We start from the raw sequence: 17,841 nt of genomic DNA on the forward strand, positions 1-17,841 counted from the left end.
TAATACACGAACATTTTAAAGATATTTTACAATTTATACAAACAACAATACACCTATCGTATACAATTTATTAAAAAATAATAATTTACACTATAATACAGATATTGCTAAACTAAATAACACTCTCTTTATATATTTTCGTTTGGATTTTACTACAGAGTGTTAAAATAAAGATGGCATGACAGAACATAACAAATTTACATACAAACATATCATTTTTGTCCTATTGTTCGCTTTTTTCGATTGTCGAACATTGAGCAATACTGATTGGTTACTTCAGTGACAGTTACCATGACAACTGTATTCGCTTTTACGTCTGCGTGTACCGTCGTCTCGTACGCTATCAGAACGGTATCGGCAACATGGCGAGACGGTGCCCAGACGTGCAGCACTTGTTTATGCCAGTCCTCCATCGTGTTTTGAGTCGCATTTAATATCCCTGTAAGAAAAAAAAAAGTGTTATAACAAATAGATAAAAAAAAATAGACTTAATCGCAAATATCTATCCGTTGCGCTCATTTTGATGCCCATTGCATGGATGCGTGCACTTAGCAAAAATGTATTGTATACGTATAAATGTTCTCACTAAAGCTTGTTATAGACAGTTAGCAATCACAAGCGAATAAGCCATCGCTTGTGATTGGTTAAAACGCTTGCGTTGCGTTTACGTCTTTTCGTTACGTTCTAGTGGGAACCAACCTTAATGCTTGGTTCCCACTAGAGACGCAACACAAGGACGTAAAGCTTTATGCCGACAATTTGAAAACGGCCAAAATGACTGTTCTCTTGTGTAGAGGCGTTTTGTATTGAATCATCAACAAGCTTGATTCCCCATTTTGACGTAACCAGATGTAATGTGTAATGTGGCCAATCACGACGCGCGATGGGCCATCTGAACTGTCGTGATTCATGGTCAACTCACTTGCGCTTAGGACATTGCATTGCGTCCAAGTGAGAAATAACATTATTTATTTGTTGTCAAAAACTCGTACCATTTAGTTTCTTTGTCAGTAGTCTCGTGGCATCCTCTACGTCAAACTGGCCTTTGTATTTCATCGCCCTGGTAACGGACACGCCCAATGTGATACCAAACAGACGGCATGTGTAGTCAGTGATAGCGCCACCAGATGGGAAGTAATCTACTTCCATTTCGGTCTTCAGAAGCTCGGCACCAAAACAGCGATGTAACATTTCAAAACTACGATTGAAAATAAAGAAAATTATTATTTTTTCCCTCCAATAAATGTTGTCCATAACACCAATTAAAAATGAATTATATAAATGTTCATTACAATATTTCTAAGCATTTTTCTAAGGTTTTTTTAATTTTATTTTGTCCCACATTTATTTCATCAGTAACATTGCCAATAAATCTATAAATAGTAAAATAATTATTACTAACTTTTCTTTATTAAATTTTATGTTTATGTATTGTACTACCATATTGAGCAATATTACTAATAATACATGTTATTAATCTTACCTGAGAACTTCAGATTCAACCGAATTTCCACCAGCATTTGGACACATTTCCAGCTTCTTTCCAGAGGAGGACAACTCCATAGACGCGAACGATCTGAAACAGTTGAAAGAGCACTGGACTAGCGCCCTCTCTCCAGCATGCTCAACTGCGCGTGCAAACTTAAAATAATCGCATAGCTTAACACCAAAATTCTTCCCAATGTAGATATTATTTGGGGACGTAGTATTTCGTATTCTTTCCTTCGTTTGTTGAGATTTTTTTGTGGTGATATGTTTTACAAATCCGACTTTGCAAAAGGCCTTCCTTCGGCCAGGGCGGCCGGTATTCAAAAAAGCGATAGGGGTACGCTCTGGAACACCTCTCATTCATCGCTATCCGTCGCTGCTTATTTGCTGTCATATTCGTCATTGTCATGTTTAAAGATTTCTCTATTACCAACTTTCTTTAATTCTACCGCTTGAATTACATTGTGTTTATTATGGTGTATCTTGTCGAGTTGTGCAACGCGCTGTCTGTTTAGTTCGCTTTTATATTGACACAGTTAGTCGCTTACGACATTTCTAAAAATAGAACATTACTAATCGATATCGCCGCGGTGGTTAATCACTGTCTAAACACGTTCGTGATGCAATCTTTCAACCATAGGTGTAATTCAGTGTATGATTACTATTACATATATGGTACACGCGGCAATACTCGTATTATTAAAATTGCGAAAGAAAATAATAATTTAGTTATATCCATGGAGAAATTATTTAAATTCCTCCATTATTTTACGGACACAAAAATAATTAATAAACACATCCAGGGACAACCGGGTGTGTCATCGGCTGGTGACATCATGAAGGAAATTGAACGAACTTATCTTCAAAACAAGTTTCCATGGTGATTAAATAATTCACTTTACACCAAATTAAAAAAATAGGTCTATATATTTTATTTACATAATTGCATGTGTCTATAAACAGAAGAACAATAATTGATTAATTATTATGTTATATTTTTTTATTTATCTTTTTTTTTATTTATCTTTTAGGGCAATCGAACATTGAACAATGTTTATTTGTTTGTTCGGTAACGGTTACTAAGACAACCGTATTAGATTTTAAATCTGCGGGTATCTTGTCGTACGCCTTCTGAACTGTATCAGCAACATCACGAGAGGTCGCCCATATGTGAAGGAGCTGTTTCTCGAACTCATCCGTGTTTTGCGTAGCTTCCAATATTCCTAAAAAAGAGAAGATAACTACATATAGGCCTAGAAAAATTTTCTAAAAATCATGAAAACCAGGTGTCAACAATATCTATCCTGTCATTTCGGTCATTCAAGATAATGCTTAAAATAAATTCATGCATACCTTTTAACTTCCTTTCCAGTAGTCTGGTGGCATCCTTTATATCATATTCATCTTTTTTGTTTTTTTTTTGTTTTTTAAATTTCATCGCCCTGGTAACGGACACGCCCAATTTTCTACCAAATAGACTGCATTTGTAGTCGGCAGTCTTTGGGCCTGTAGGCTTGTTATACATGACTTCCGTTTCTGTCTTCAAAAGTTCTGCGTTACAGCAATAATGCAGCATTTCGAAACTACAATAAAATAGAGAAAATGTAGGATAATAATTCTTTCACATCCATGGAAACATTATTAAATACTATAATTATGATGCGAGCGGTAAATGAATGTGTATTTTAGGCTGTAAAATTAGGGAAGATACTATTTATTTTATTTTTATGTTTCTTTAGCGACTTCTGGTAAACAGACTTTTAGGTCAGCCTGCTGTTAGGAAGAACTTCATGGTTTAGTCAACCGCTAAAAGCTCATTTTGGCCTAAACTGCAGGAGCCTAATACAGATCGACGATAAAGAGATAAATAGGTCTACCAATATGCATTTTTCCTATATAAAGCAAGATAAATCTAAAAAGTAACTAGAATTTAATTCGTCACTTTGACGAATTATAGGTGATCATATCCTAGAACTATAGGATAACCATATATGCTGCCTTTGATGAAAATGATATTTTTACACGTCCAATCAAATGACGTCATAATTAGTAAGAGCGATAGTAATAATGTGATACAACGATTTTATTGGTATTATTTATTATGAAGTCATTTGATGGGATTGAAAAAAAATTATTTCTATCAAAGACAGCACAGTAATGGTTGTTATCCTAATAGTTCTAATTTCTTTTGTTTTATGTCAGAAAAATGTATATTATGTTTATTGTCGATCATTATATAGGCCACATTTTAGTCAGATTAGGCCAAGTTGAGCCGCCCCCGGCCAGAAAAACGTTATTTTATATGAAACGCCAAATGCTATTCTATTGCCGGTACTTGTTTCTTCTAATAGAAGTTCTATTTATATTAGGAATAGCGATGTATATTCAAAAGTTAATATCACCGTTTTTAGTATATATTATTAAATATTTCAATTATACTGTAAAGAAAAATGAACGTTTTTAGCCACGAAAGATGTAAAGCAAGTTGTCCCCACAGTCGGCAATCGTATGAATTACGTCATTTGATAAAATAATTACATAAAATCATGTTTTTTATTGAAATATTTTGTATATTAACATTGTAAAATTCAATAAAATATGATATTAATAATGATTAGTAAATAAAAAATAATGTTTATTTAACCTCATTCGAAAAATGTCAATACTTTATTTAGACATAGAGACAACGTGACTTCACGTGGTACACGCGAGAAAAATCTTAATTAATTCCAATAACTTTAACTCGCGAAGGGAGCAATGCGCATATAACATTACTTAAGAAAAAATTTTCCGGAATTCAGAATTAGCGGTTCACAACATATAATAGGCCTATTAACGAAATGCACAATACATCGGCGCATGAATGTAAGATTTACAAACAAAGTACCATTCTATTACAGCTAAACACGGAATGGAAAGATAGATTGATCTTCTAAAAATGAGAACCGCAGCTATACGTAAGAAACAATCGTTCAGATACATATTAACTGTAAGTGCTGTCTTTAGCCGGTATACATGGTTACGTCCTATTGAAACGAAATCAAGTCGAAATGTGGCACGCCACTCAAAGACTCAAAAATTAAGTATACACAAATAAAGTTGGCTTTAAACATCCCTGCATGAATGAAAACGGAAAAATGGTTTTAATGTGGTGAACAATACTTTGTCTAATCAAAACAAACGTGAACAAGTCTCTTTTCCAAAAGAAAACACCATAACAAATATTATATAATTTTAAACGCAGGAAACAGAACTGAACAAGTACTGGAAAACTATGGACTATAATCCGACGGGAGATCGTAATTGCCAGTTTAGTGCCGTATCTGATCAATTGATAACAATAGAAATCTATCTATCCCATTTTACTTAAAGACAGTAAGTTGTTTATTACCTAGAAAACAACTCACACCTTGCGAACGAGAGGGAATGGTCGGTATTTATTACAGAAATGCCAGAAGATTATCTTATCAAGAAATGGAACTTATGGTAACCAAATAACCCTACAGGCAATTGCCGATATTTTTAACATTCAGATATTGGTCATAAGTTCTTTAAGTGGAGGAACAACGCTGATTTCACCAGATGATGCCAGCATTTTCACGTTCAATTTGCCATATATTGTGCTAGGACATCTACCAGAAGGCAACGGTGAGCACTACCTGTCGCTTTCAGTTCCCATATTGTTTTTGAAGGAGACATGGATCATAGGCCCATTGTTGTAGATGAGACATCAGATACAGACGAAAGCATAATCGATAAAGATACAGACAAAGTAAACAATGAAGAAACTGAAAGAGCAACCGATAAAGATAATACTCATCAAGGAATAAACAGTGAATACATTGATCGAGAAGTAAACGATCACAGCACTGGAGAATGTCAACGATGTAAATAGGCCAGACAACGAATAAGTAAATGAGGAAGACGTAGGAACTTGAAGCATATCTCTATTTTTGAAAGACTACCCAACGAAATTCTCATCATGATTCTTACATTTGCAATGACCAATGATGTTGCAAGTAGACAGTTTCTGCCATGTGTGACATGGCTGCAGCAGATGGTGCCATGTGTGACAAAAAGGTTCAAGGGTTCAGCAGATGGTGCCATGTGTTCCCTTGATGAGCTGCTTGTCTACGTCAACCCAGGCGTAGAAACAAGATCTAATGTTGCTTGGGTGATATTACTAAAGGGAGAAAGTCTACCATGATGGTATACTATTGAACGCGTCTTTTGGAGGAAAGGAAGAAAAAATACACGGTTTTATAAGTACGATTTTAATTACTGTTTATAGTATTTTATTACCATGTTTTATCTATATATTTTAATTAGGCCTAATATCTTCTTTAAAATTGTAAATGAAAGCAAATATGGTTTTATATTGAAATCAACCATCTTTTAGGTAAATATGCCTGCATTAATAACTCTTTTACCACTGTAAAGAATCGTAGCCTACGATAAAATAGCCTTAGGAAAAATATGCTTACAAATATTTAATTGTCAAAAATGTAGGTCTACATTTGTGACAATTAAATAATATATACTGTTATATATAAAACAGAGAAGAAAGGTGGGACGAACCCACACAAGACAAGAAAAAAGTAACTTTACCTTAACCATTTGAAGTAACATTAGAACATTTTGAAAACTGAGTTATATACGTGTTTTCGATACTTTTCATTTCATTACTTTTTCACATTACATTTGCTTTGTTTGTTATAAATTATGTTAGATTTTATATAATTCTCTTAGTTGTGTTTTTGAATTGTGAATGAGTGTTTAATAAATAAAATTCAAGAACTGATTTAGTATTCTTATTTTCATCATAAGAAATAACATAACTATATCAATTATAATTTAAGTAGACGGTACCGATTAAAACATTCATTATATAGATTAATTTTTTTTTTAAACAGAAGAAAGAAGGAAGACTGAAAAGATTCAATCTAGAAACAGCGCAAATAACGATAGCCAAAAACTGATCGGTCAACTCGGCCACAATAAAGTATGGAACGAAAAAGTGCTTTGTCTATTATTATTTTTATTATTTAATATTATTTTATTTTATTATGGATAGGCCTATTCAGGCTTTAAAGAAGAAATAAAAAACACTCGTATAAAAAAATGATCTCATTGCCGATATGAATACGAAACCTCGTGTTAAAAAACACATGCTGATATTTGACATTTAATTAAATGTAATAAGGAAATCATTCTTATTTTTGGTGCTGTAAACGTTGTCTAAATATAATTATTATTCATTAAAAAGTCAGAATTATTCCTAGGTAAAAAAATAATATGAAAACATTTTATTTTATCTCATTTTTTTGGCACTTTTTGGGTGGCCGAGTTGACCGATTAGTTTTAGGCCGAGTTGACGTGAGGTCGAGTTGACGTACGTGAGGCCGAGTTTACTTGAGAGCGAGTTGACTTGGGGCCGAGTTGACTTGGGACCGACTTGACTTTGTTCAAGACAGTTTTAGGACCGACTTTGATCGAAATCATTAATAAAATACAACAGTATAGTTATTTTTTAATATTGAACATTTTAGATTGATTAGACTCCTTTTCTATTGTTATTTCTACTGTACTCTGAAAGACACAGTACGAACCAAAAATATAGGCTAAATGGAATAGGAGTTTGGCTAAATAAATGATTTGCACATTTTTGTAGAATACCTTTTGCACATTTAACGTCAAAACTGATCCTTTTTACATTTAACGGCGTGATGTTTGCACATTTAGTAGGTTTTGAATTTTGACAGATTAGCACATTTGAGGGTGACATGTTTGCACAAATGCGACTTTTTACACATTTCACGGCCGCAACACGGTCCAACCGGTCATATGCCATTTCTTATATTGGATGAGGCCATGTCTTAAATTCGTTGTTGTCATTCAAAAATGGTTTGGAATTTACCATTATCGTGGATTTGCTTTTTTTAGTGGGCACTGAAAATAACCTATAATAAAGATGAAATAAAATTAGTTTCAATCAAAATTACTGATGTATTTTTTTCAAATTATTGGCTTTGATAAATTTCAACATGTCTACCCATCATGTGGACTATTAAATGCGCAGCCGATGCTGCTGCTCAGAATTAATTATGATAAATCAAACCATGGTGGAAATTTTCACCATGCATGATGATCCGACCAACATTAATACAGGACAAAATTACTAATTAATAAAGGGAAGAGAGAACCAATGTATGTATGGTTTTAATCTTCGACTTATCATATTCTTAATTTTAAAGAAACATTGATGACTTGTACTTGTAGTAGGCCTAGGCCCGAAAATACGCTCCCTAAATATTTAGGCCTAGCACAGCTTAGGATTGGTGGTTCCGAGAATCCGTGTTAGATAGTGTAATTATTGAGATTACGATTATGTGATACAAAATTGTTTACGTTGATGAGAAGCTTATTAATTTCAGCGGGTAAAAACAGAAATCTAGCCTATTTGTTTTAGGGAAATTGTACAATAGAGATATCCTATATTGTATTGTTTTGAAGGTTTAAATGGAGAAAATCCTCTTCCTTACTCACGAGGACGATCGATACGAGGCATCGATTGCGTCCGAGAAACTCAACAGGTGTTTTTTCAGACCTAGGCCTAGGACTAGCCTAGTCCTGCTAGGCCTAGGACTAGCCTAGTCCTGCTAGGCCTAGGACTAGCCTAGTCCTGCTAGTGTGGCCTACCGAAAACTTTATATAAGGCTTGCAATAACGATTCTATCATAAAATATAAAATTTATTGTAAAGTGTAGGCCTACTGTTTACCGCGCTGAGGCATATGAAATCAGAAAATGAATGTTCATTGATTTCTCAAGTAACAGAAGAGTAGGCCTATACTGTATTTATTATTATTAATATTAGCATATAATTTTCTTACCTCAGAACTTCTGATTCCACTGAGCTTCCTCCACCATTCCGTGTATTCTTGATCCTTTTCCCAGAGGGTGATAATATCATAGACTTAAAAGATTTGAAATAGTTGAACGATGATGACTGAACCATTTCCCCTCCACTAAGATGGTTAACGATTCCTTCTTTAAATTTCGATTTGGAAAAATCGCAAAAAGTCACAAAAAAATTGTTAGGCCTACATCCTGTTGATATTCCGTAACAGATAATAATCAGTATATATAATAATATATCAGTCAGTTCGTCAAGCCAAGTGGCGAGGCTATTGCAAAACTTACAGCAATTAGCTATAAAACATATAAGAGATAATAGAGTCATAGGCAACACCAATACCCGTCACTGCTTCTTTATATAGTCGTCGTCGCTAAAAAACAATCGGCAGCCAACCAATCAACAGTCAAATATTATTGGATTGTTCAACTTAATCAGAGGGATTACAAAAGTACTGATACCTTTATAATAGCATAATTTATTAATTATTAAATTTACTATATCTTCATCTTCTAATTTTTTTCTTTTGTGAGATTCACTCACCTTTATTTCATATTTTTATTACATACTTATTTATAATAAATACATTTCTTTGTATCAGTTCTTGTTTCTCTTAGTTTGTTTTTTTATTTGATTCTGAATCGCCCGGGTGATATTCTGAAAATTAATGATATAATATAATTATAGTATACATATATTTCTTTATATATTTCTTTTTATATATGAAGTTTCCTATTTGCCTTACAGATGTAGATCATAAATATAAATTATACAATTCATCATTAAAATATTTAAAATAATGGAAGCAAAACAACTCAGCTAACACTTAGAGTACAGCCTTTTACACATTAGTTGTATTGTGCACCAAATTGAGTACGGTATATAGTATGATTTACAGTCATCTTCACATAAAATAAACTTAATGAATCAAAAACAGAGTTATTAGTTTTAACTCCACCAAAAGTCGACATTAAGTAATAGAAATATTCAACTGAATATTGGTGAAATTATTGTTAAACCCTCCAACACAGTTAGAAATCTTGGTGTGGTGTTTGATGTTTTTCTTCGTATGACACCTCACATTGATAATGTCTGCCGTACTGTAAATTTTTTCTTTTCTTTCACTAATTCTATCCAGGTTAGATTATTGTAACTCACTATTTGTTGGAATGTCCAAACATAACATTTCGAGATTACAAAAGCTTCAGAATCGGGTTGCCAGGTTAATTTACCAAGTACCTATGTTTGTTAGTTCTAGACCTCTGCTTTATGAATTGCATTGGCTACCTGTTGAAAATAGAATCACTTTTAAAGTGTTACTTCATGTCTACAATTGTATAACTAATAATGCGCCCTGTTATCTGAGCAATCTCTTACGGGTGTATAGGTGTGCTAAGAGAGGCCTGAGGTCCGAGATAGATCACACTAGATTGGATCACTGTCTCGAAAAGCGGACCTCTGGAAATAATACTTTCTCAAAATTTGGACCGGAGATGTGGAACGAACTCCGTTCTGTGATCCGGGAACAAGCCCTCAAAACACATCTATTTCTTAAGAAGTAACTCATTGGTGGGTCTGCTGATGTAAAGCGCTTTGATCATTTTACACTAATTTGGAAAAGCGCTATATAAATAAATAATAATAATAATAATAATAAAAATAAAATAAAAACAATAAATTAAATTAAATCAGCATTAATAAAATGCATTCATAGTATGCTCCTGTACAAGGATACTCTTAAATATGACCCATGGGTTTTTACAGATTGGTATTAGTAGTGCTGACAATATTTTTATTTTGTATTATAGAGTTATAGAGTAAAAGAACCGGCACTATTGTTAAATTGTTTTAAAATATCTCCAACCTTTTTCCATAGTTAAACACTTACATTTGAAAAACATATGTTTCTCATCTTCTGATATTTCACATAATTGTTTGTATGTTTATTTCCATTTATATAATTGTATATTTGTTGGTATAATTCTAAGCAGTAATTTGTAATTAAATTGTGCATATTTTTTGTTTTTCTCATTTTTTACTTTTCTTGACCAAAATGTCAAAACCAATTAACATTTTCAATACTAATTTCATGTTCCCATTTGGGAATAGTAATGGGGCAACAAATATGCCATAAATTAAACTTGAAAAAACTTTTTTGTCTTTAATTTGAAAATCCTGCTTATACTATTATTCATCTGGATTTAATTTAACACTGTTTTCATTAGAAATGTTTTTTTTATCATCAAAATATTTAGGAATAAGTTTAATTGTATAAGCCAGGGAGATGTAAAATAATTATATATATTTAGTTTAGGTCTACATATCCCTGTATAAGCGTATCATATTCACTAAGCCAGTTTTATTTTACTTCTGTAACAGAATTTCACCTTGGTGCATTAGTATTTTAATTTTGACTTGATTGATTGATTTGATAAAAACCCGACTCCACATTATATAAAACAAAGCTTTGTTTTTACATACAATATGCATACGGTATATGAGTCAGAAATGCTAAACACGCTTCTAATGTAATGAGACCGTATATTATAATTATACTCGTGTTTGTAACATGTGTTTGTAATTAATTATCGTACACTTTCAATATTATTTTTGGTGTCATTATTATTTGTATTAGTTATTTAACATACATGTCATCGTATAAAATTTAGAAAATTTAAAAAATAATTTACACTATAATACAGATATTACATTATACCAATAACACTCTCTTATAATATTCTCTTGTTTCTCATTTCGTTTTGATTTTACAACAGAATATTAAATTAAGAGCGCATGACATAAAATATTCACATCAAAAAATGTATGAATCTCAATTTCTTCCTATTTTTCGCTTTTCTCGATTGTCAAATATTGAGCAATACTGATTGGTTACTTCAGTAACAGTTACCATGACAACTGTATTCGCTTTTACGTCTGCGTGTATGGTCGTCTCGTACGCAATCAGAACGGTATCGGCAACATGGCGAGACGGTGCCCAGACGTGCAGAACTTGTTTATGCCAGTCCTCCATCGTGTTTTGAGTCGCATTTAATATCCCTGTAAGAAAAAAACATTTGTTATAAAAACCTTTGTTATAAATGACTACAGTAAGAAAGAAATACACCTAATAATAATCCCAGAGCGTGTTTCAAATATCCATCCGTTGCGGTCATTTTGATACCCATTGTGGATATGATGCGTGAAAAAAAAATCAAGAATTGGGTTGGAAACACAATTCTATTTTGAGAACGGAGAGGGCGGGTTTTCGACCACTTTGATCAAGCATCCTCTCTGTTAACACGATCACATTAAGTTGAAGACAATTTTCCTTATTTTCCATCACCGATTTCCATCCTAACACAGCAACATTTTTACAAGTAAGTTTTCTAACAATTCGGCACCTTATGCGATGCTACTCATACTTCCACGACTACAAATACTACAGCCCTTTCCTTTATGGAAAGTCTACCTATGTACTGTATGTGTGGTAACCAGGGGTGGCGCCAGGATCTTCCCGACGCGGGGGCTACATTCCCCGACGAGGGGGCTATGCGAGCGAAGCGAGCATCACAAGGCTGGGGGCCAGGGGGCCGCCAAGGGCCCCCGGTGGGGTCCAGGGGGCGAAGCGCCCGGAAGCAACGCGTTCTAGCGTCATTTGAGGTCATTTTAATCAGATTTAGGGTAGCAATTTTTTCCATTTTTTATAATGCATAAATAAAATACTGCGTGCAAAAAAACGATGCGCGATGACTGTTTCAATCCATCTTTTTCAATTTAAAAAATAAAATTTCAAAGAAAATTTAGAAAAATAGAGTTGGAGGTCCTGGAAATTGGACTTATTATACTTCAAAACATGAAACAAAGTATATAAGTCCCTATCATGGTTGTGACTGAGCTAAGAAATGTTTGAAAAATAGAGATGTTAGGTCCCGGAAAATGCACTTCTTGTACTTCGAAACATGACCAGCTTTATTTTTGGGGCTGAGCTAAGAAAATGTTTAAAACTAGAGCTGCAGGTCTTCAAAAAATTGCATTTTATACTTTGGAAACATCAGGCCCAGAGGCTTAAAAAACGCAAGCGTAGACCTTTTTCAGTCGGGGAAATAAGTTTATTCCTCCCAAGTGTATGCCTGCGTACCATCTGGACTTCCGAGTGGTGAGAAATTCATGACATACAGGACATTGAAAATTTAATAACTTAGCTATAATAAGATGTTGGCTAAGCGAAAATGGCATGTTTTTTTGTTTAGTAATGGATGAAATATTTATTTTAGGTGCCCCACGGTACAGAAGGTTACTTGTAAATTAAAAAATTGGTGAACATACGAACAATTAACATAATTCGTTTTTGCTGTAACTAGTGTAGCGTACGTCGACACAGTACACGACGTAACCGTCGGTAAACTTCGCCTGGAAAATAACTACAGTACACATTTTGGTCCCTGGATGGAACATGATATCACGACCCAACGTTGAACGATTCGTACAAAAGGGATACCGCCAGACAAGTGCGTACCTATAGCTATTGTTTATAGTAGTAATTCAGATCGCTGGCAATAATGAATGCATATAAAGTGCATAATTTCACTCTGACGTACTCTCACGGTCAATGAAACGTCGAGGTTTTCTAGGCGCTGAAGCTACGAAGTGAACGCGAACGAATTATATTCCCCGACAAAAAGTACCCGAACCACCGGTAAACTTCGCCTGGAAAATAACTACATTACACATTTTGGTCCCTGGATGGAACTTGATATCACGTCTCGACCCAACGTTGAACGATTCGTACAAAGGGATACCGCCAGACAAGTGCGTACCTAGCTAATGTTTAGTAGTAAGTTAGATCGCTGGCAATAATGAATGCATATAAATTGCATAATAGCACTCTGACGTACTCTCACGGTCAATGAGACGTCGCGGTTTTCTAGGCGCTGAAGCTACCAAGTGAACGCGAACGTTTTTTACTGTATATTATATTCCCCGACAAAAAGTACCCGTGTTCCCTTCGGTAACCGTCGGTAAACTTCGCCTGGAAAATAACTACATTACACATTTTGGTCCCTGGATGGAACATGATATCACGCGTCTCGACCCAACGGTGAACGATTCGTACAAAGGGATACCGCCAAACAAGTGCGTACTAGCTATTGTTTAGTAGTTAGATCTCTGGCAATAATGAATGCATAAAAGTGCATAATAGCCCTCTGACTAGTCTGGGCTCCAGACGGAGTTTTTTCTTAATATTAGTAAAAATATAAATATTTTTGCACATATGGCGTTTCATACGTGTATTACTTGAGTTTGTATTTTCAGACAAAAATCGCGGTCGAAATAAAAACAAATAAATAAAAATAAAAAACAAAACAGACTTGGGGCAAGTCTACCCTCTGACGTACTCTCACGGTCAATGGAACGTCGTGGTTTTCTAGGCGCTGAAGCTATATGAAGTGAACGCGAACGTTTTTTACTGTATGTTATATTCCCCGACAAAAAGTAGGCTACCCGTGTTTCCCGACGGGGGGGCTAGGCTCCCCGACGATCCGAGGGGGCTAGAGCCCCCGTAGCCCCCCCCCCCCCCCGCTGGCGCCACCACTGGTGGTAACGTGAGTGTGGTTTATGGTGTGTCCAGGCTACTGGTGTGATTCCAGTTTACACAAGGGCCAACTGTTCGGCCGCCATTGTGATTTAACACATGTTTTTTCCGACTTTATACGTATATATATATATATATATATATATATTTCTGTTTACTTTTATATGTTGTCCTCTCGTAGGAAAATGTTAACGACACAAACATTACCCGCACATATTATACTCTTATATTATACTGTAATCCCTGTATGTCGTGCGATTAACGACTCGGACACGAATTTTATAGGTCGTGCGATAACAACTCGCACATTTACTTTCGCCTTAGCCGAAGACAAGGCCCATATATAAATCCTCTTGTAGGAAGATATTAACGACACAGACATTACTTGCACATATACTTTTATAATATTTCGTGCGATGAACGACTCGCACATGAATTTTATATGTCGTGCGATAACGACTCCCACATTTACTTTCGCCTTAGTCGAAGACAAGGCCCATACATAAATCCTCTTGTAGGAAGATATTAACGACACAGACATTACCTGCACATATACTTTTATAATATGTCGTGCGATGAACGACTCGCACATGAATTTTATATGTCGTGCGATAAGGACCCGCACATGAATTTTATATGTCGTGCGATAACGACTCGCACATGAATTTTATATGTCGTGCGATAAGACTCGCACATGATATGTCGTGCGATAACGACTCGCACATGAATTTTATATGTCGTGCGATAACGACTCGCATATGAATTTTATATGTCGTGCGATAACGACTCGCACATGAATTTTTATATGTCGTGCGATAACGACTCGCACATGAATTTTATATGTCGTGCGATAACGACTCGCACATGAATTGTATATGTCGTGCGATAACGACTCGCACATGAATGTTATATGTCGTGCGATAACGACTCGCACATGAATGTTTATATGTCGTGCGATAACGACTCGCACATGAATGTTTATATGTCGTGCGATAAAGACTCGCACATGAATTTTATATGTCGTGCGATAACGACTCGCACATGAATTGTATATGTCGTGCGATAACGACTCGCACATGAATTTTATATGTCGTGCGATAACGACTCGCACATGAATTTTATATGTCGTGCGATAACGACTCGCACATTAATTGTATATGTCGTGCGATAACGACTCGCACATGATTTTTATATGTCGTGCGATAACGACTCGCACATGAATGTTTATATGTCGTGCGATAACGACTCGCACATGAATGTTTATATGTCGTGCGATAAAGACTCGCACATGAATTTCATATGTCGTGCGATAACGACTCGCACATAAATTTTATATGTCGTGCGATAACGACTCGCACATAAATTTTATATGTCGTGCGATAACGACTCGCACATGAATTTTATATGTCGTGCGATTACGACTCGCACATTTACTTTCGCCTTAGTCAACGACAAGGCCCATACATAAACGATAACGACTCGCACATTACAAGGCCCATACATAAATCCTCTCGTAGGAAGATATTAACGACACAAACATTTTTTAACAGACAGGCACTATAGTAATCGCAAACCACATTACACATTGGTATGGTATGTCGAGCGATAACAGACTAGCATTTTTCACCTTAGTATCAGATATTACTTCGAGTATCCAGTTTTCCTTACGGTGTGATATATTTTACTGGGACACTGTTTATTTCCTTTATATATACACAGTATATTAGGTCAAAGTGACGAGTTAAATTCTAGTTTTAATAATATACATTATTTTATATATTTTTTAAAAATATATACACACTTCTACTTCTAAGTAAAATATAAAAGCTAACTTTCTATATTAACGTCTACAAACGACTATGCCTAGTAATTACACAAACAAACAAACGTGTACCTTTCCATAAGTTCGGTCAAGTGAAGTTTTGAATTCAGCCTAGCTCCACTGTACATAATGTATAATAACTATAATAATTATATCGTACGGCAATCCACACTACGTTTTGGGGTATTAACATTTTGTGGTATTGTATTCTTACATCGATTTCTGCTAGGGGTTCATATTGGCCAAACGGACAGCACGTAAGACAACCATAAATTGTACCAACTTAGTTTTTTTCAACTGTTATTGATTGATGTAAATACATCTTCTATAAAACTTTTGCAAAAAAAAAATCATAAAATATTGTTTTATCATAATACATAATGCAAATAGGTAATATTTGAATGTAATATAATACACAAAAATCTAACATAGCTCTTTAATTATTAACCACATTATGCACATTTTTTCACCAGTTAATTGTATAATATAAATACATCATTTTCCTTCAAAACTTTATTAAAAAATATGTTTTGTTAACATGTTGTTAACGTGTAATAAAAAAAAATAAAAAAAAAATTAAAAAATTGTCGTTTTATCGCAAAAATACATACAAATCAAAGATAGTTCTTTAATTATGAATCACATAATGCCCATTTTTTGTTTTCACTATTTAATTGTATACTATAAATACACAATTTTTAATAAAACACGAAAAATATGTTTTTGTTGTTATCATGGAAACGTGTAACAAAATAAAAATGTGTTGGTTAATCGCAAAATTACACAAAATCTAACATAGCTCTTAATTATAAATCACATCATGCCCATTGTTTCACCAGTTAATTGTATAATATAAATACACAATTTTAAATCAAATGTTTATTAAAAATATGTTTTTGATACCATAGAAATATGTAATAAAAAAAAATATGTTGAAACGTAAACATTATTTGCACGATCAATTTTCTTTTTCAAACTGTCGGAATTACATGTGTTCATTGAAGAATCTGATTCTGATAATTTTCTTTCATATTTTCTTCCATTACTGTATAGATTAAATACCCGTTGATCAATCATAATCTATATATAAATTTACGTAAGGAAAAAATTCGGTAAATCGTGCGTTATTCCTAGAATGTTTACTCGATGATAAAGTTGGTTAGAATCTCGGTACTGGTTTTTACCACCTGATGTAACCCTGTTTACTAATTAAATTTAGTCAGATAATTAGTTATTAACAATTAAAACGAATTTAGGTTCAATTATTTGCCCCAAATAGGGGTGTTGGTTTAACACAAGTAGGTAAATTTATGAGCCCTTGGAGAATAAACTTAAAACTGAGATATTGCAAAACTTTGACATTATTGTAAATACGTATTAACCATTTTTGGTCGCCATTTGAATCGAAACTTTCTTACGGTGAATGTGGTTACTGTTAGATATATAAACACATATACAAAGAACATGTATTACTGTTACCGTGGGTATGCTCTACTGCTGGATATATAAACACATAATATACAAATAAGAAACTGTATTACTGACAGCTGCTTCTCAACGTTTATATTAATAATTAATTATAAACAATATAAACTTCGTAGTGGTGTATCGTTACATCCTCTTCCCTATCCCTCAACCCTAATGTTATATACAAAACACAAATTGGGTTTGTTTAAATGAGTTCAAATAAAAAAGTTTCTCCTTCTTCGGAAGTAGGTCTAATTACCATTGTGCTAATTTTAGTTGACTACATAAATCATCGTGTCTATTTATTCGTTTCTGTAAACGACAATGTTCTATAGTCCTGCGGTACGTACATTTGAAATCGCCAGTTTTTCGTTGTTTTTTTTTTTCACGCTGAAATTACTGTGTATTCGAAAACCATCCGTGGACACGACCATCTAGTTTAATTAATTACAATAAATTCAGTTTTAAAAATAATATGTTTTCATTTTAAAAAATAAATATTAATTGAAGAAAATGCAAACATAGATTTCTATAGCAGTACTAACTGTTTTAAATT

At 34.0% G+C, this 17,841-nt stretch overlaps 3 protein-coding genes across 3 annotated transcripts in view; all 3 read right to left on the reverse strand.

Moving 5' to 3' along the window:
* Positions 1-17,841, reverse strand: part of LOC140056278 (tRNA-dihydrouridine(20) synthase [NAD(P)+]-like) — a 261,899-nt gene that overhangs the window by 166,280 nt on the left and 77,778 nt on the right. The window lies entirely within an intron of this gene.
* LOC140056739 (AAC-rich mRNA clone AAC4 protein-like) lies at positions 32-1,968 on the reverse strand. The gene is made up of 3 exons (XM_072102212.1): positions 1,484-1,968; positions 993-1,198; positions 32-439 (listed from the first exon to the last, which is right to left on the reverse strand). The coding sequence occupies exons 1-3, from the start codon at positions 1,846-1,848 to the stop codon at positions 213-215; spliced, it is 798 nt and encodes a 265-aa protein (XP_071958313.1). The 5' UTR covers positions 1,849-1,968; the 3' UTR covers positions 32-212.
* Positions 2,509-3,064, reverse strand: LOC140057126 (AAC-rich mRNA clone AAC4 protein-like). Its single transcript, XM_072102670.1, has 2 exons — positions 2,842-3,064; positions 2,509-2,711 (listed from the first exon to the last, which is right to left on the reverse strand). Exons 1-2 carry the CDS (start codon positions 3,062-3,064, stop codon positions 2,509-2,511), a joined length of 426 nt encoding a protein of 141 aa, XP_071958771.1.

The sequence above is a fragment of the Antedon mediterranea genome, chromosome 8 (genome assembly GCF_964355755.1).
Source record: "Antedon mediterranea chromosome 8, ecAntMedi1.1, whole genome shotgun sequence".
Lineage (NCBI taxonomy): Eukaryota > Metazoa > Echinodermata > Crinoidea > Comatulida > Antedonidae > Antedon > Antedon mediterranea.